Raw genomic sequence first — 20,223 nt, 5'->3', positions numbered from 1 at the left:
GATATGAGTCAACAGTGTGCCCTTGTTGCCAAGAAGGCTAACTGCATATTTGGGCTACATTAGTAGGAGCATTGCCAGCAGACTGAGGGAAGTGATTATTCCCCTCTATTCAGCACTGGTGAGGTCACATCTAGAGTTCTGCATCCAGTTTTGGGCCTTCCACTACAGAAAGGATGTGGACAAATTGGAGAGAGTCCAGCGGAGGCCAATGAAAATGATCGGGGGGGGTGGGGGGTGGAGGACATGACTTATGAGGAGAGGCTGAGGGAACTGGGCTTATTTAGTCTGCAAAAGAGAAGAGTGAGGGGAGATTTGATAGCAGCCTTCAACTACCTGAAGGGGGTTCCAAAGAGGATGGAGGTCGGCTGTTCTCAGTGGTTGCAGATGACAGAAAAAGGAGCAATAGTCTCAAGTTGCAGTGGGGGAGGTCTAGATTGGATATTAGTAAAACTTATTTCACTAGGAGGAGGAGGAAGCACTGGAATGGGTTACTTAGGGAGGTGGTAGAATCTCCATCTTTAGAGGTTTTTAAGGCCTAGCTTGACAAAGCCCTGGCTGGGATGATTTAGTTTGCGCTGGTCCTGCTTTGAGCAGGCGATTGGACTAGATGACCTCCTGAGGTCTCCACCAACCCTAATCTTCTATGATTCTTTGACATAGTAGAATAATATTCGCAACATCTATTTTTTATTGTATATTTTTGAAATGTTTGCTCCACAATGAAAGCTCTCCTTTAGGATAATTTTAGCTCAACTTATAATAAGAAACCTTGTTTTTTAAAATTTCTACATAGAAATATGTAATGATTGTTTTCAGAGTCCTATAACAGTGGAATTCAACTGAATGTTAACCTTTTAAACTTCTTGAGCTTTTACATTAAACCAGAAATATGGAAATGTAACATTTTTTTAAGTGACTTTATTTTGTGCTTTTGACTGGAGCAATGAGATACAACAGTTGCTTTCTAATTGAATTCAGTAAGATTTTGATGCTTGGATTGTATGCTATGTGACATAATAAAAGTCTCCTTTCCAAGAGAGCATACAACTCTTATTAACTTTACTGTGAATTATGTGCATACATTATAAGGAAAATCAGAGGCGATTTGGTTATTTAATTTTCAGCACAGCAGTCCACTTAGTCAAAAAATCCAATATTTAGTAGCCTATCTAGGTAGCAAGACACATGATAATGCATAGTTAAAAGAAAGTGAGGAAGTGTATGCAGTTTGAACTGAACCCTGAACCCCAGTCCAGCATATAAACTTTGTTCTGACGATGTGATAAATCAGTCGTTACTGCTGCCCTCCCACCTTCCCTTCTGTGGCCTGAAAATTTGTGGGGATGACTTAATTTCCTTCTCTTTTTGCTTGGCCTAGATTGTTTTTCTAGTTTCATATCTTACGTGCTCCGAGGCCTTCCGTTTGGCACTACAAAAAGCACTCTGAGCTGTAGACTGTAACACAGTGATTGGGAAGCCCAAAAAGAGTAAAAGTTAAGTTCAGGGAGTTCTAGGCACCACAAAAGCACTAGGGATCTGTTTGACTCTGTAATTCTTTTAACGGGTACACAAGACACATTGTGAAAGTAGATGGTAAGAGAGGACTCAGAAGTGTCATGTATGCCAGAAAAGGGATATTAATGGCAAACAGAACTGAATGGGAAGGGGGATCTTGGAATTGGGAGAGAAGCGACAGGTTGCAGGTCTATAGAACAGGTTGGAAGGACGGTGTACTGCAAATATAAAGGAAGAGGATATTGCATGAGCCTGGAACATAAGAATGTGAGCAATGTAGCCTTTTGCATATGGAAGAAGAGACGAGAGACAAGGGAAGAATGCTGAATGGCTCAAATAGGAGAGAGGGAAACTCAGAGATTCAGGTAATGTTCTGAAAGAATCTTTGGATGTTTGGATATTTGGATAACCAAACCCAAAGTATTTTAAGTTAACCCACCACAAATTATATTCAGTGAAATCCCCTACTCCAGGGACGGAGAAAACCTGGCAGTTTAATGGAGGAGATTGTGGTCGAATACAGGTAGAGCAGCGTTATATTTTGTACCTTTGGGAACACTTTGGGATGATTTCATGAGAGCAGAGACCACCTAAAAAGCATATTTCACTGCATAAAGAAATTAGACAGTTACTGTGAATAAGAGCAATGCAAGTTGTTACAGATTTGTTTAATGAGCAATTGCTTAAAATCATTTTTACATCTGAGTGTGACTGAACTGAGTCTCCCCAACTGGATGCAACTCTAGGTCCCAGTTATCACACATTCCATATTACTTGGTTTGAATAAAACACTGCCTTTGGCAAAAACATGCTGCTTAACTCCACACAGTCATTGTTTAGACAAGACTTTGTTCTCTATACTGGTAAGAAAACTCAACATTTACAAAAAGAAAAAAGAAAAGGAGTACTTGTGGCACCTTAGAGACTAACCAGTTTATTTGAGCATGAGCTTTCGTGAGCTACAGCTCACTTCATCGGATGCTGTAGCTCACGAAAGCTCATGCTCAAATAAACTGGTTAGTCTCTAAGGTGCCACAAGTACTCCTTTTCTTTTTGCGAATACAGACTAACACGGCTGTTACTCTGAAACTCAACATTTACAATAACACGCAACTCAGAAATCAATGTTTAAACATGCTGACTGCCTGTCTTCCCAGCAGTAGTGATCCATGATGGTTAGTGAACATGGGGTAAAAAACTGAAATAGAAAATTCCGGTGTGCTGTTCTAGCATATATATTAACAATCTCTGAACAAACGTAATGAGTTTTCTAACCGCACATTGCAGTTGATGCTTTAAAAAAAGCCTTGGGACATGATCAGTAAATATGGAATATTTTCCAGGAGGTGTAAAGCCCCCACTACTTCACTATCCTACCGGTCCTCTCAGGCCTGCCAACAGCAATTCCAGGCCCCAGGGCCAGGGCCGTCCCTAGGGGGGTGCGAGGCCCAGGGCGGAAGTGACGTATCCTTGGGGCCCAGAGAGGTCACCCTGATTCGCCGTACCCTAGGGACGGCTCTGCCCAGGGCAGAACAATCAATGGGCCCCCTAGAAAGGTCCGCCTGACATTTGGGTGGTTCTGCGTCTGTGCTGGCTGGTGCCCAGGGAGCTGCTGCTGGCTGCACTGCTGGGTGCACTCTTCAGGCACAGCCAGGGCTTCTACATGCCCGCCCAGCTGCTTTCGCTGCCGCCAGTACCACCCTGCACGCACTTAGGAGTCTTGCAGCCTGCCCGGCAATTTAAAAGGGCCAGGACTCCCAGCTGCTGCTGCCGCCGCAGTACCAGCAGCCAGGAGCCCTGGGCCTTTTTAAATCACCGGGGTCCGTGGGCAGTTGCCCCATTTGTTCCCGTCCTGTCCCATCGGCAGCCTTGTGTCCTCCAAAGTAGCAACCTTGGGGGTTTGTGGCCCAGCATTTAGAACATGAGATGAAGTATCAGGAATGCAGAGTTCTAATACCAGCTCATACACCAATTCTTGCGGTCTTGAACAAGGCACTTAAATTCTGTACTTTAGCTTTGTTATCTGTAAAATGGGAATGAAAATTCTTAGACTATGTAAAGTGATCTGCTCAAGAGAAGAACTACAGAAGAATTATTTTCAATCATTACAGTTGAAAACTACTAGATTTGAAACTTTTTTCTGGTTTGAGAGGTTTTTCCTATATTAGTGTATGGGGAACAACAGGAAAATGGGTAAAGACTGGTAATGCTTGCCCACTGTTTATTATTAACATCCCAAATACAGGCTCTCCTCCAATTCTGTTGCTCCTCCCTCACTATCTGCTCTAAAATCTTCCCCTCATATATTACACCTCTAATCTTCACCCTGCTCTCATAGCAGACCTTTGTGTCTTTCAAAAAACCAAGAAATATATGAAACAGAAATTCTGTTTTTATTGAGAAAAATGCTTTGAGATCAGTAATTTAATCCCTTTTCCTTAGGTTTCTATCATCTCTCCCTCTTTCTCCCTTTCCTCCATACCCTAAAATGGTCTGATGTAAATACTTGTTTAGCATCAGGGTATGGTAGATGACAGATGTGAAAAAATACATATTTTGAATAACAGAATAATTTAGTGGTGCAGAGTGACAGTTGTTAGTATGCCCAGAAATCTGAATTTAAAGCGTGAAACAATTATTGAACAGTTCAGCAAATCACCTTGTAATTTTCTTTATTTTAAGCCTTTGTTTTTTTAAAATGGAAATACTGAAATACTGTGTTACATTTAAGATATAAACTTCATATGTAACATTAACTCCATCCTAATATTGTGTTGTTTGTGAATTTAGTTTTTAAACATTTTGAGAGAAATATTTTTTGCTTGTAAAGCATCACAGCATATTATTAAACAATAATAGTAATAATATGGATACTGTTAGAGTATGACCCTGAGAGGTGCTGAGCTCCCTCCTGTCCCACTGAAGACAATGGAAATAAAGGATGGTCAGCACCACTCAGTACTGGGCTCTTAATAAGTGATACAGTTAATTTCAGTGTTCCTGTAGGCAGCTACAAATTGGGATTTGTTACATAAATTCATTCTGTGATCCTGAATACTAGAAAACCCAAAATGTGAACTTTGACCTTTCCATCAGAGGTCACCAAAAGGTCAACAGTCTTCATCAGATTTCAGTCATTGGCGTGCCCTTTTCAAGCTATAATTTGAAACAAGTGCCCCTTTCAGCTACAATTTTGAACTTCTGAATGCTCATTCCGGCTGGACCATGGATTAGAACAAATACATTTGATATTTCTCTGAAACGTCATCAGTCTAACAATTTATACAAATTATATTAATTTCTTCCGTGGGGTGTTTTTGTTGGGTAGGAGACTTCCAATTTGGAGAAATTAAGGGCATTTATAGGTCAATGATTCTATTGATTGGATTTTAGTTAAGAAATCATTTGAAGGTACGAGGACTGCAGGTGCCAACATAAACAACCATGTCCAACTGAAGGGTGGACTGCTGTTATCTAGAAAAAAACAAGTCTAAAGAATAGTTATGTTCTTTGCCCATAACATCTCCTCCTAGCTCCTTATCAGTTGGATCCAGCTATTACCCCTATTAACTTCCTATGAAGATGGCTTAAAGTAGGACACAAAAATGAGGCGTTTAGAACTTTTTAAGGACAATTTAAATAAATTTAAAGCAATATGCATTTCATTGTGTTTTAAATATGGATGTACATAAAAATAGGAAACCCTCAAACTTGGTCAGGTTAATATATATTTTAAATTAAGAAATAAGAAATGGCCTTATGCGTGTCACAATTAATCTCTTAGATCCTTAAAAATTAAATAAAATTTAAAAATGTAAATGCATTTTAAATATTTATGATGTTGTTTTATTCTTCTGTATTTCTCTCAAATCATCCAAAAATGTCAGAATGGTAAATCTCATATTTGTTTCTAGTAGTTTCCAGTCAATTACACTTTTAGGTTCTCATGTACTTGCACCGTGTTGAAATGTCTGAGTTGCAAACACTACATGGAAATATTTATTTGTTTCAATGGGAAGTAAAAAGAATCATGATATCATTTCTGTTTGTCTTAGGGTTTTGTAAAATGTGATTATTGTTGAAAAAAGCTTATTACAAAACCTAAATTTTGGGACATATTTAAGTTGATATTGTCCCATTTCTTCCAAAACATCATTGATTCTGCATAAGGAGAGAGAGAGAGAGAGAGAGAGAGTGAGTGTACACTAAGGGCCTAATCCAGTAACCACTCAAGTAAATAGAAAAACTCCCATTGACTTTAATGGGCATTGGTCAGGACTAAAAATTCACCAGCTCGGACCCTTAACTTATAATTTATAATCTTTTATTAAAAGATAGCTCCTCCAGAAGTATACTATTTTTTTTTTTAAAGCGGCTTCTACTCTGTGGGAAATCAACTGCATATTGAAGAAAGGACATTCAGAAAAATGAAATGGGGGTCTCCTTCTTAGAGTGAGGAATTTATTTCTCTTTCTTCACTACATTCCTTTATATCTCAAAATAAATAAATAAATAAAAATCAAAAATCAATGGGAACTGAGTCAGAGGAACTAAGACAACACTGATAGTGTAGGAAAACAATATTTAAGATAATTCTTGATAATGATTCTGACAACAGTGGACTACGGTACAATGACTTTTAAAAGCAAGACAGGAAGTCCAAGAATCCACAACAGAGTGGAACTATTTATAGAACTTGAGGAGTATGTAGCCATTCCTCTGTTGAACATTTCCATAACGAAAAAAAGAACGTTTCCCATAAACATGATAAGAATGAAGAATACAAGTCTGCAATGTTGATAAGACATAAAAAATCCTTTAGACTTCTCTTTATATAGTAGCAAAACAGCTAGTCCACTATGTTTAAGAATATCATCAAGCTTTCCTTTATAAATTCTAATTTTCAAGAGAGTTTAAAACAACAAAAATCATTTTTTGGATAGAAATCTGATTGCCAAAGAAATAATGAACACAACAGTTGGTTGATTTGATTATACCAGAAAGGCACTGCATAAAATAGGAGTCATTCACTTAATAACTGAAAGGAAACTATTATTGTTTGTACTTTCAAGAGCTGTCTTTAATATATAGCCATCTGAAGGAGGATTAGGTCTTTCCAACATAAAAATGCTTGCCTTTTAAAGGTTTATCAGTGCTATATTTTGTAAGAATGTAGAGCAAATAAAGTTAATAGTTCAGTTATGGTTTCAGTTTCTATCTAACATTTGAAAAAAGAGCCATGAACTGTCACATGCCTAAATATTACAATAATTGGACAGGGACAAGACCAATAATATATTTGCAGAGGCGCAAGAACATTAGCTCAATTCAATACACAGACGAAATCCCTAACATTTGGGACATATTCAGCTCTGTATTCACATAGCTCCATCTGCATCAGGAAGCTCACTGCAGCAGACACAGAAACACTTGTTTAACTGCGCCTACCTGGCCTGTCCATCAAGTTAGCATGTGAGCCTGCACTAGCCTGCCATTATACCTCCTTCTGATCTTCTGGGAGCAAGGAGGGAAGACATCCTTGTGGGGTGAATCCCCGTTTCCCCATCTAGTTCTTCTCTGCTACCATGCTCATTGTACATGGTACCGATTTTTGGTAGCTGGAAGATAAGGTTTCCTTAGTTCCCAGGGTGGCAATATGGGCCATCCGAGGCCCTGGTCTGTTAGCGAGGAGCAAGAGCAGCAGGGTTTTCCCCATCCTATTGCTCCTGAAATATGGGAGTGAGGTGTTCTCCTCCCCTAGAAAATGCAAGGGAGCTTGGGTGGGGAGCAGGCCTTACCATGACACCAGTCCCCCAACAGGGAATACAGGCATACAAGCCAGCTGACAGCCCTACATAACTGTCTCTTAACAAACCTGGAAGGCCTCCCCTCCCCAGGCTGTTTCACAGGTTCTTGAACTTTTGGGGGAGTCCAGTGAAGTGGCTGATAGGAATGCCTGAATTGGAGGCAGGAGGGAGGCAGGAGCTGAGCGAAGCAGCGGCTGCAGCAAAACCGCCCAGCCCGGCGGAGGGGCCAGGGAGTGGGAAGCGCGGAGCTGGGGCCGGGGCTGCAGCACGGACCCGCTCCCTCCGGTCACAGGCACCCAGGCTGAGGCATGAACTTCCAGCCATGAGCCCCCCCACCACAGCCCCGTCGCGCTTCTCCTGCACGTCTGAATCGACCTCTGTTCCCCTTCCCCCCGTGGCCCCATTATCCAACCCCTTGGCCCCGGCCTGGCACCCTTACTTAACACGCTGCTCAGAGCAGCGTGTGGGAGCCAGACACGCTGAGGCACTGATCCACCGGAGCGTGCAGCCCCGTCCACCAGAGCACTGCTTTACCGCATTATATCCGAATTCACATTATATCAGACCGCATTATATTGGGGTAGAAGTGTATATGTAGTGGATGAACACAAGGCCAATGTCCCATCTAAGGCAAGGTGCCCGGGGCTATATTTCACTGTGTTTGAATAAAGGTATTATTCTCTGTTTCCCCTCTATATGAAGTTTGCCTAATTCCTGACCAATTTGGGTATCTTTTCAACTGTTAACCAAAATACTGTCACTTACATAATAATGTACATGTTCTCTTGTAACTGTAAAAATGCTTATATTATACTTGCCAACCAGGAGTGTGATTGAAATGTTTTACCTTTTCATGAATTTCTTGTGTGGACTGAGCATCACAAAATGCCACCGTGGCTACGTCCTTCAGAATAGGCATTTCTACTGTACAATCCCTGCCATCCAGCAAAGCTACCAAAGGGCGTGGGTGCATGGGCCCATTCATGATCGGAGGTCGAATGCCTACAATGAAATAGAGAAACAGTATTATTTATAAATTGAGAACACGCATTTTTCAAAAACAAATTAAAATTAACCTCTATATTTGTATGATAGCAAAGAAACATTTCAAGAGATAAAAGCCAGTAAATTAGGAACCGACTTGTTCTCAGCAGCAAACAATAAAATGCTGGGAAGCAGACACTTGACAGGTTTGTGTTGCTACATTCTGAAGCAATCGAGTAAAAGTACTAGAGCAGCCTCAAGATCCTAGGCCCTGAACTGCAAAAGACTGAAAACAACAAGGAAATAGTACAGTCATTTGCTAAAGACAGGACCTCACTGCACTACTGAGTAGCATCTGTACAAAGCTTGGGTCAGGTGTCACTCTGACAGGATTTCACCAACTCTGAAATCTCAAAATAGCGCAACAAAAATATTCTGCAGGCAGGTGACAGTGAAATTTATAGAACAACGTAACATGCATTCATACACTGAGCATTCAATTTATGATTACAGATAATGATCTGCCGAGACTGAAATCACACTGAGAAATAATTAATGCAATCCTGTGTGATTTGCTGAAGAGCCAGTGTAAAAGTTCATAATGCTGACCTAAAGAGTTCTCTTTTAAAATTTATGAATTTCGTAAAATTCTTCTTTGAGCTTTGTCAAAATTGATGCATCAGTACTTGGTGTTTTCCCTAAAAACAAAACCAATAGCAGCACTTAGCAACAACAGTATGATAACAAAGAAATATACATATTGAGTGGTGGGGGAAAGAATGAGTTAAGGATGCAGGCTTTATTTTCAAGATTCCAAGATGCTAGAAATGAAAAAAATATTTAAGAAACATCATGAAAATACTTTGAGTATCTTTTTAATGGCATAGAAATTATAAGTATGCAAACCTAATTGAGGAAAGACTCCTGTAAACTTCAATAACATTAAATCATTACATTTATAGGAAAATGACTCTCTCAAAGAGACAATGAAAAATGAATACAAGAGGTAGGGAATACTGTAGTCTTTTCCACTACAGTACATACAGTTTGAACTACTGCAAGAGAAGCAGTCTTGAAATTCCTCATGTACCCATTATAATTTCTATACATGTGTTGTAGTATGAATTTTATATGCTTCGCATTCGCTAAACAATTAGTCTTAAAGCTAATGCAAGAGAGCAAGGGGGGATGAGGGTCCCTGCCCCCTGCACAGGTTCCTTGTTTCATGGGGCAGAGTGTGGGGGCTGAGCAGCCACTGTGGGACTGCTACTCTGTCTACTGTGCACGTGGGTGGAGAACAGGGGGAGCCCTGACTATCCCGTGGAAAGTTGCTGGCCAAAAGAACCGAGTTGCTGTGGAGGGGGATCTACCATGGGCCCATACTAATAGTGGATTAGTTCCCCACTAGAGCTGAAGTGAGGAATGGGAGTGGGGGAACCATTAAACAAATGGTGACTCAAAGTCACAATGCATTCTCTGGTCTGTTCCTGGGGCAGCGCGGCTACTTGTTGCCCCTTACTCGGCAGGTTGTAAATATACAGTCTAGCCCTACAGTATGATTTCATATTTAAGCCATTTACTTGCTCAAAGAGTATTTTGGTGAAAAAAAGTATTAAAGTCAGCAAAATTTAAATCCGCTTAATACTTTTTCCAATTATTCCTATATTCATGCTTTTTCAGATGGCACAAAATCCCTTGAAAGGCATCTAGAAATAACTCTTGGCTTCAATTTAAATATTACTAGATAATTTTGTCCTCTTTTCAAAAGCAAACAGCAGCAGGATCTCTCAAGCTTAAAGCAGGAGGGCAATGGATTTTACAAACCCCTTCATATCTGGTCGCCGCCTAAATCTGTTTGGCCCCATTGCCTTCCCAACAGACTGGTCATGCCAATGGAGTTATATGATTACATGGCCGTCCAACATCTTGACAGATGAAAGAAGGTGTGACAAAGTTGATCTGATAGTGGTGCTTAGCGATGGCATGGGAAAAGAAAATGGAGTAGCCATGGCACTCTGTGGATGAGATGCTCATGAAAACCCTTCTCTCTCAAGAAAGGACCAAGCCTATCAATTTTCATTATCAATTACAGTGGGTCTCCTCCTTGGTAAATCAGCAGGGTTCTATTTAGAGATATTTCTGGCACACACCACCAAGAATTTCAGTGCTCATTTCAATATATATATACTTGGATCAGCTTCAAAAATTAAGTATGATAGAAACAAAACGTAGAGCTTTTCTTTTTGGCTCTTCTTGAATCATGTATCTAGGATAGCCTAATAGCCATTTGCACCATCCACAAAGGACCATGCGTTATCCTTGACATTGGTAGTATTTTCTTATAAATACATCATACGCTAGTGCATGACACAGAACGTATAACTTAACGAATATATAACTTAACACCACACGAATATATAACTTAACACCAGAAATTTACTTCCACTATCCTGACAACTACTGATCCTTTTCAATGGGAACTTCACTGAAAGCCCCCACTGTAAATTCACCTGGAACTTTGCCATGCTTTCAAAGTAAAGTAACTTACAGAATCGCTGCTGGTATCCTGATATGTAACCCAAAGTGCAATAAAGTACAATTACACTTTGAAAATGAACTGTAAAAATAGTAATTGTGGGATTCCAGGTTTATTGGCTTTCTTATCAACTGGTCACGTAACAAGTAAAAGATGTTTTTTCTAACCACCAGTCCAGCAAACCTAGCCTGGGTCTGAGAGACAAACTGGATTCATTTTGGCTCATGCCTCATCACCAGTAATAAAGATACTTGCAACCGGAACTTTGGACCAAAACTACAGATGATGAACAAGCCAATATATATAACTCAGAGGAGCCCTCAAAAGTATGTCTCTCTCACCAACAGAAGCTGGCCCAATAAAAGATATTATCCCATCCACCGTGTCTCTCTAATAGTTTTGCAACACTAACAGGAAAGTAATAAAATTTATTTTTGTCAGTAGGACAGCAGATATGACTCTGAATAAACACAGAGTGCAGAATGGTTGAATAAGAAAATGCCATTTTTACAATCACTTTCCAGACAAAGCCAATCTTAAGAGTTCACAAAATACTGAACTGCTAACTCAATAGAAAACCATTTTTTAAAATAAGGATTCCTTCAAAAGGGGATCACTAAAAAATACACAAGGCCTGGTTCTGTTTTCATTTATGTCAGTGTAACTCCATGGATTGTAACTGAGTTACACCTGACAGGTTTCAGAGTGGTAGCTGTGTTATTTCAGTATCAGCAAAAAGAACGAGGAGTACTTGTGGCACCTTAGAGACTAACAAATTTCTTTGAGCATAAGCTTTCGTAGGCTAAAGCCCACTTCATTGGAGGCATGCAGTGGAAAATACAGTAGGAAGATATGTATATACATACACATACACAGAGAACATGAAAACTTGGGTGTTGCCATACCCACTATAACGAGAGTGATCAGTTAAGGTGAGCTATTATCAGCAGGAGAAAAAAAAACCTTTTGTAGTGCGCCTCTTTAACATTGGCATAAGTGATGTATCAGACTCAGGCCCAAGATATAAAAGGAAAGGTAACAAAAATAACGAAGTACACTTCTACTCTACAGAACTTCAGATTGGGTGTAGCCAGTAGTCCCCTCAGAATTTAAGCCTAACCAGTGACTTTGACCATGAACATCCAGCTAATCCTTTGTTTGCCAAAGTGCTCCCTAAACTTCAGGCTAGATTTCTTGTTGCACAACTTCTCAGCATAAATACCATATAACTGAACTACAGACTAACTCAACACTTAAGTGAATTTACAGTAATTTCATCTCAATGGCAGTAACCATTTGAAGTTTACATTTGACAAACCTAGTTTCACTATGAATCAGAGTCTTCTGAACAAGAAACCATTTCTTCCACCATTTGGGTGCATTCTGTCTATATCTTATCTAGAAATGTCATGGTGTGCCATGTGTTTGGTCTCTGCAGCAAGCCCTCAGAGTGGCAGGATAAAGAAATGTGTAATCAAGAGCAATATTTTCCACGCTTGTATTAAAATAAAACATGCAACCTAATGCCAAAAAAAGAGTAACTTTAATGTGGATAAAATGGGATTTTTCAACCACAAATACTAAACTAAGATTTAAGAGCCAATTTTGCTTGGTTGGCTTTTGCAGGTATATGGTATATCATAGAATCATAGAATATCAGGGTTGGAAGGGACCTCAGGAGGTCATCTAGTCCAACCCCCAGCTCAAAGCAGGACCAATCCCCAACTAAATCATAATATAGGTAGAAGAAGAACTTTCAAACCATCTACCCCAGATCACAGCAGCTTCACAATGTATGATCAAAAAAAAAAATCTCAGTTTATCCTAACTCCAAACTTTCAGGAACCCCTACCAACCTGACATTTTTTAATCTGAGCTTGATTTCCAGGATCATGAATTCGATTTCTCAATGCTTTACAATCTTCAGTATTCTCAGGGAAAATAGCATCCTGTCACTTGATCCTCATTTCCATGTCTTTAACTTTTCTTGCAGTCTCCTGTAATCTTGAACCAAAGCTTTTAAACTTCTTATCCACTGCAACCTCTGTAGCCTGGATCGTGTTCAAATTTTTACTAAAAATTAAACACAAAAAATACATTAAAACAACATTAAGGGTCTGACTCATACGCACAAAAGCGAGGAAATTCAAAGTTGAAGCTTCTCACGGCATCCTTACTTTTCCCCCTTTCACTGCTAGTTTTCCACCACACCTGCAGTGCGCTGCCATCATCCATTAACATTCCACTGAAATCAATGGAATGTTAAGACATACATGGAACATCCAGCAGCACAGCAGGGGCACGCACTGTAAATGGACATACCTGGAATGTTCAGAGCAGCCATGTGATAAACTTTTTGCCTAGGTGTTGTAGGGTTCTGAGGACAGTTTGTGATCTCCTGTACCATACGGTGCTGGAAAAGCCAGGCACAGTAGTGTGCATTAAAGATGGAGTGAGAAGACTTAACTCTGAATTTGCTGGTTTTGGTGGTATAAGTCAGGCCCTTAATGTTATCTAAATGTATTTAAGAAAAAAAATCTTCTGCTAACAGCTCTAAATTCAACAGGCCTCATTCCAGCAATCACTGACACAAGTCTGTCTTGTCAATACATAAAATCATTGAGGCCAAAGTTTCAGCACCACTACAAGGCAATTGTGTCAACAACTGTTCATGTTTTACTGAAATAAAAGATAAATAATACGACAGTACAATACGCATACCCATGCACAGTAGCTACACATGTGAAGAGTAACTATTACATATGGACACATAACAGTGCCTTTTAGAACTGAATATTAGGATGATTATTAAAAAAAACCAAAACACACATTCAAATCTAGTGTGAAACCAGTTTTCAGTTACAGAATCGGACACAGGGTGAACCTAATACACAAGCAATGTGAGTGATTGCTTGGGTCTTCACACAGACTTGGGGATTAATGCCTGATCACCCGCTCTGGCACTAAGTTTGGAAAGGAAGGCATCTCATGCCCAATTCCCCTCATTCCTTTAGTTGTTGTGCCCTACAAATCATCCATCCAGCCCTTACATGAATCCACAGCATTTATTTTTCTTATTCTCTGGTAACTTAACAAATGGATAAGCCACCCAAAATTTGTTAAACAAAAATCCCAACACACACACACACACACACACACCATCATTCCTGAACTAAGACCTTGTACACCAATTTTCAGCTAGGGCTTTTTGGTGAAATAAAATGAAAGGTAGATGTAAACGCTGACGCTAAAATGAAAAATTCTCTGGGTCCTTAACAGACCATCTGTATTTTAGTCACTGATACTTTATTTTAAGCACTTTCTCAGCAACTATCACATAAAAAAAAACTGTAAGTAAAGTAGTCAGATTACACAAATAAAGGGAGATGTCTAATCAGGCTCTCATTTGCAGCCATTCATTGGTGTTTAAAAACAACATAGAAGAAATAGAAGAAAAACAGCTATTAAGATTAACAATATTACTTTTACATTTGTCTGCCATTGCTTAACGTAACACTACAAGAATCATTAATTTTTGTCAAATAAAGCATCGGTGTTAAAATGAAAGGGACACTGTCAGGTTTGTAGGCCTGAAATTTGACCTACCTTTCATTTTCTTATATCTGTTTGCAAAGTCCATGTAATTCTTTAAATGTGTTTTTCTTTTTTCAAAACAAATGCTTCAATTCTCTTTTTTCTGAAAAATATATCAATGCCAAAAAGCACAACACTCATGAGTAACCCTATAACAACAAACCAGAATGCAAGTGAAAAGGGGGGCGGGGAGGGCACTGGGAAGGAGTTTTTTCATTTTCAAGCGTCCAGGGGGATATGATGAATAAGTATGTAAAACAATTATTTTATTATGAAAACTCCCTTGATAACGTCCTTTTAAAAGAATGTTTCCTATTACACTTGTCTTTTAAAATGGCAAAGTGGTTTTAATTTTAAAACAATAAAACACAAAGTATTGAACTCCCTCCTCCCCCGCATTCAATTAATAGTTAAAGAACACCACACTACCAAGACATGCTGGGCAGCCAGGTAACTCATGAGCTTGTATCTGTAACCTGTGCACGTAGTTCCCTATTCCCTTTGGTTTCATCTCACTTTATTTCATCTAAATTGTAAATTCTTAAGGGTAGGGAATGTGTCTCTCATTTTTCTGTGAAACATCTGGAAGACTTTTGGGCATTATAATAATAAAACCCTTGGTAACGTCATTACTTTCTTTAATTAATCTAAAACAAACAAAAATACATCTTATAATATGACTACAAAGTTGTCATAAATTAGGTTTGCTAATACGCCATTAGTCTTAAAATTAGTAGAAAAATACCAAATTTTACAATACTCATTTGTGGTCTTGCAAGACTAACTTTGAGGAAAATTAGAAATTTTGGAATTTATTTTGGGGCCACATCACTATGTGTTTGTAGGACATGTTCTTACATGATCCTGTTGCGCTCTGGTAAACCAAATTCTGAGAAGAGGTAAATGGCAATGTACTTACAAATTACATATTGCCTGTAAACTGGTCAAAGAACTGGCTGTAAGAAAGGAAGAGGCAAAGTAGACTACCATGCACCATATGGATATTCAGGGATATGTAAAGTGCATGGAATTTACATACCATGAAATCATGGCCCAGTTGAAATTAATGGTAAAACTCCCATTGATTTCAGAGGGGCCAGGATTTCACGCTAAGGGGCAAGAAAGGAGATTTATCAAGGAAATTAGCAAATAGAAATACGTAAGAGGAGGCAGTAGTGAGCCCCACAAATTTCCACTAGCTGGCAGATGAACTCTTCATTTCGTTTCATTTCACTGGAAGTTCGGAGAAGTAACTGGTATATAGGGACATAAGGGCCAGATACGAAGCTTACTGAAATTGATGGAAAGAATTCCATTCACTTCAATGGGGTTTGGGTCCACCCCTAGAAATGCAGATGCAGCAAAGTACTTAAGCACTTGCTTCACTTTAACCATGTGAGTAAGTCCCCCTGAAGCCAATAGGGCTACTCATATGCTTAATGTAAAACACATGCTGAAGTGCTTTGATGGAGCAGCGCCTAGGTCAGGAGTAACAGTGATCTATGGGTATGAATGCACTCTGCTTTCTGTTTACCAAATTTGGGTAAAAATCAAGTAATTTTTTAAAAAACATAACAGACCTAAAAGGTGTGGTTTCTGGATCAGTGCTCACCTGATGATGTACAAAGCAGTCACACAAACTTGTCCTACATCCTCTTGTTAATTGTTTTGCCTGATACACACCCCATTCCTTGTCATTGGTATGTATATTACATTCATTTTCCACACCCAATGAATGTCACATTGGTGCAAATTACATTACTTTACCACTTACACCCAATATATGGCCAATGCCACCAAAATGTAGGTCATTGCAATATTTGGCCCAGTGATTTCCACAGGATTGAGATTCACATGCACCACAGCTGGATTTTGCCAGTGAGAGAAAGTTCCACCAGCACTCAGTCAGGCAGTGTTATACCAGACAGATGCAAAGGATACAATGACAGGACACTATGTGACTGACTACATGATACATTTTTCCTGTTGGACAAATCCAAACAAGACGACTCAGTGGTCCTTCTTAAATAGACAATATTTCCACACAGTTACCAGACAACAGTGGCTGTGTCACTATGGACACAAAGTCTTCAGGCAAACTTGTCAAAGGGTATAAAAAAAAATAATTTCCTCAACTGCTCAACATATTTTGCAGCCCATAAGCAGAAGTAATGGTTATGTAAATAGGAACAAAATAATGGCCTGACAAAATATTCTATTCATTAAACATTTACTTCAAACAGCCACATGAAATCTGGGCTGGCACCACTTTCACATCTGTCACCAAAATTCACACATGTTAATGTCTCTGTGCTAGGTACGCTATGATGATATGCCCAATGTTAACTAGAGCTTTTCAAAACAAACCTTGAAACAATATGAATCACACCTTTGTACTGTCAAATTAATGAATGGCGATAACACAATGTGTGACCGAAGAGAATGTTTTAATTGTATATCATGATGAAATAACCCAACACACTCAGAAACAATTACATGAAAGAGACCGTATCAAAAATAGTAATAAAAGCACAGTAAACCAGCTAACTATAGTGTATACTGAGTGCCAACATTCTGGAACTGCCATTTTGAGATGACAGGAACTTAAAAGCAGGCCTCATAAAAGCAAAACTATTTCAAGGACAGAGCTTTTCATGGACATGCAGGTTCAATGCCAATGCACAGTAAAGACTTTGTTAGGTTTTATCACTGATGTGAAAAGAGAAGGAAGGAAGAGAAGGACATTAGAGACTTTTGATATTTGTTATTTTGAGAGGTTGGATATTTGCAATAATGGCACGAATACGGTATTCAATTCGTGAAACTGAAGCTTTCTACATTTGTGGCCATTGTCTCACTAAACTATAGATTCATAGACCGCAAGGCCAGAAGGGACCATTGTGATCACCTAATCCAGGGGTCTCAAACACGTGGCCCGCGGAGTTATTTGCTGCGGCCCGCCAAGCTCCCCGCGCCCCCCCTCCTCCTGGAGTTATTTCCTGCGGCTGCCAAGCTCCCCTCACACGCCGCCCCCTCTCCCCCCCCAGCACACCGTGTCCCTGCTACTCTGCCTACCTCCAGGGTCTTAGGGCTTTCCAGGAGGGAGGGGGGAGCTGCAGGCCCGGGGGAGGAGACAGAGAAGAGGTGGGGCAGGGGTGGGGATTTGGGGAATTGGGTGGAATAGGGGCATGGAGCGGGCGGAGTTGGGGTGGGAACTTTGGGGAAGGGGTGGAGTGGGGTGGGGCCGGGCTTTTGTATCTTTATATGAAAAGGTGTCAGTGATGCAGCCCTTGGGCCAATGTACTAGTCCTCATGTGGCCATCGTGCTGATTTGAGTTTGAGATCCCTGACCTAGTCTGACCTCCTGCATAATGCAGGCAATGGAATTTCCCCTAGAACTAGCAACATATCTGCTCTACAACTGGAGCTTTTACTTCCTTAAACCCCCAAAGAACATTCCAATCAAGCTGATGGAAAAGCTAGAGACTTATGAAAGCACTTTCTATTCCAAAGTCACAACTAAGTTTCCTATGTACATTACATGGGTCCCACCTCCTTTCTCTCTTCATGCTTTGACTTAATAAACTATTAGGATCTAGAGCAGGGGTTCTCAAACTGGTGGTCGGGACCCCTCAAGGGGTCACGAGGTTATTACACGGGGGGGGGGGGGTCACAAGCGGTCAGCCTCCATCCCGAAGCTTTGCCTCCAGCGTTTATAATGGTATTAAATATATAAAAAAGTGTTTTTAATTTATAAGAGGGATCATAGTCAGAGCTTGCTATGTGAAAGGCGTCACCAGTACAAAAGTTTGTGACCCACTGATCCAGAGGAAGACAGAAAAACAAGTTGCCTGTTCATTTTAATGATTATTAGGGCTGTCAAGCGATTAAAAAAAATTAATTGCGAATAATCGCACTGTTAAACAATAATAGAATACCATTTATTTACATATTTTTGGATGTCTTCTACATTTTCAAAATATATCGATTTCAATTACAACACAGAATACAAAATGTACAGTGCTCGCTTTATATTTATTTTTGATTACAAATATTTGCACAGTAAAAAAACAAAAGAAACAGTATTTTTCAATCCACAATGCAAATACTGTAGTGGAATCTCTTTATCATGAAAGTTGAACTTAAAAATGTAGAATTATGTACCAAAAACTCACTACATTCAAAAATAAAACAATGTAAAATTTTACAGCCTGCAAGTCCACTCAGTCCTACTTCTTGTTCAGCCAATTGCTCAGACAAACAAGTCTGTTTATATATGCAGGAGATAATTCTGTACACTTCTTGTTTACGTCACCTGAAAGTAAAAACAGGTGTTCTCATGGCACTTTTGTAGCTGGCATTGTAAGGTATTTACGTGCCAGATGCGCTAACGATTCATACGTCCCTTCATTCTTCAACCACCATGCCAGGGGACACACGTCCATGCTGATGAGGGGTTCTGCTCAATAATAATCCAAAGCAGCTTTCTTTTTTGGTGGTTTGGGTTCTGTAGTTTCCGCATCAGAGTACTGCTTTTTTAAGACTTCTGAGTGCATGTTCCACACCTCATGCCTCTCAGATTTTGGAAGGCACTTCAGATTCTTAAACCTTGGATCGAGTGCTGTAGCTATCTTTAGAAATCTCACATTGGTACCTTCTTTGCGTTTTCTCAAATCTGCAGTGAAAGTGTTCTTAACAACATGTGCTGAGTCATCATCCAAGACTGCTATAACATGAAATATATGGCAGAATGCGGTTAAAACAGAGCAGGGGACGTATAATTCTCCCCAAAGGAATTCAGTCACAAATTTAATTAACGTCTGGTTTTTTTAACGAGCATCAGCATGGAAGCATGTCCTCTGGACTGGTGGCCGAAGCATGACGGGGCATACGAATGTTTAGCGTATCTGGAACTTAAACACCTCACAATGCCAGCTACAAAAGTGTCATGCAAATGCCTGTTCTCACTTTCTGGTGACATTGTAAATAAGAAGAGGGCAGCATTATCTCCTGTAAATGTAAACAAACTTGTTTGTCTTAGCGATTGGCTGAACAAGAAGTAGGACTGAGTGGACTTGTGGGCTCTGAAGTTTTACATGGTTTTTGAGTTTTGAGTAACAAAAAAAATTCTACATTTGTAAGTTGCACTTTCATGACAAATAGACTGCATTACAGTACTTGTACAAGGTGAACTGAAAAATATTTGTTTATAAATATTTGCACTGTAAAAATTATCAAAAATAATATACACTGATTTCAGTTACAACACAGAATACAACATATATGAAAATGTAGAAAAATATCCATAATATTTAATAAATTTCAATTGGTGTTCTATTGTTTAGCAGTGCGATTAATCACAATGCATTTTTTTAAATCATGATTAATGTTTCTGTTAATTGCAGTTAATTCATGCGATTAATCGACAGCCCTAATTATTATTATTATTTGCTGATTGTTAATTGCAGTGTGCGCTCAATTCTGCGCAAGTCCCAAATATCAAGACAGAAGAACCTGCCCTGGAGAATTTACAATCTAGAAGACAGAGGAGCAGACTTCAATGGAGCTATGATAATTTACATCAGCTGAGGATTTGCTACTAAAAAGGTAAGATGCACTGGAAGGCTCAGAGAAAGAGATCGCTTTTGATTACAGTATTTCATCTCCCTACATCAGCCTATTTGTCTTTTAATTTAAGTTTCTGGGTCTGGTGGAAGGAGTGGGTCTTTGTGCAAGTCAGCTGGTGAAACTAGTTTTACAGATTAGTTGCAAACACTATTCCAAGAT

At 39.5% G+C, this 20,223-nt stretch overlaps 1 protein-coding gene across 12 annotated transcripts in view; it reads right to left on the bottom strand.

Annotated features, from left to right (window-relative positions):
• The window catches only part of CTBP1 (C-terminal binding protein 1), a 358,365-nt gene that overhangs the window by 41,907 nt on the left and 296,235 nt on the right, over positions 1 to 20,223 (bottom strand). For 8 of the 12 annotated variants that reach the window (XM_074951849.1, XM_074951848.1, XM_074951857.1 and 5 more), the window contains one exon: positions 8,170 to 8,324. In XM_074951849.1, the coding sequence (XP_074807950.1) occupies positions 8,170 to 8,324 (155 nt within the window). Of the gene's footprint in view, positions 1 to 8,169; positions 8,325 to 12,698; positions 12,916 to 14,448; positions 14,540 to 20,223 lie in introns of those variants that run through there. The other 4 variants (XM_074951852.1, XM_074951853.1, XM_074951854.1 and 1 more) reach the window with 2 other exon arrangements.

Source organism: Natator depressus, chromosome 4 (assembly GCF_965152275.1).
Source record: "Natator depressus isolate rNatDep1 chromosome 4, rNatDep2.hap1, whole genome shotgun sequence".
NCBI classification, from domain to species: domain Eukaryota; kingdom Metazoa; phylum Chordata; order Testudines; family Cheloniidae; genus Natator; species Natator depressus.
Note: the sequence above shows the minus strand (reverse complement) of the source record. Positions and strands in the feature narration are given on the sequence as shown.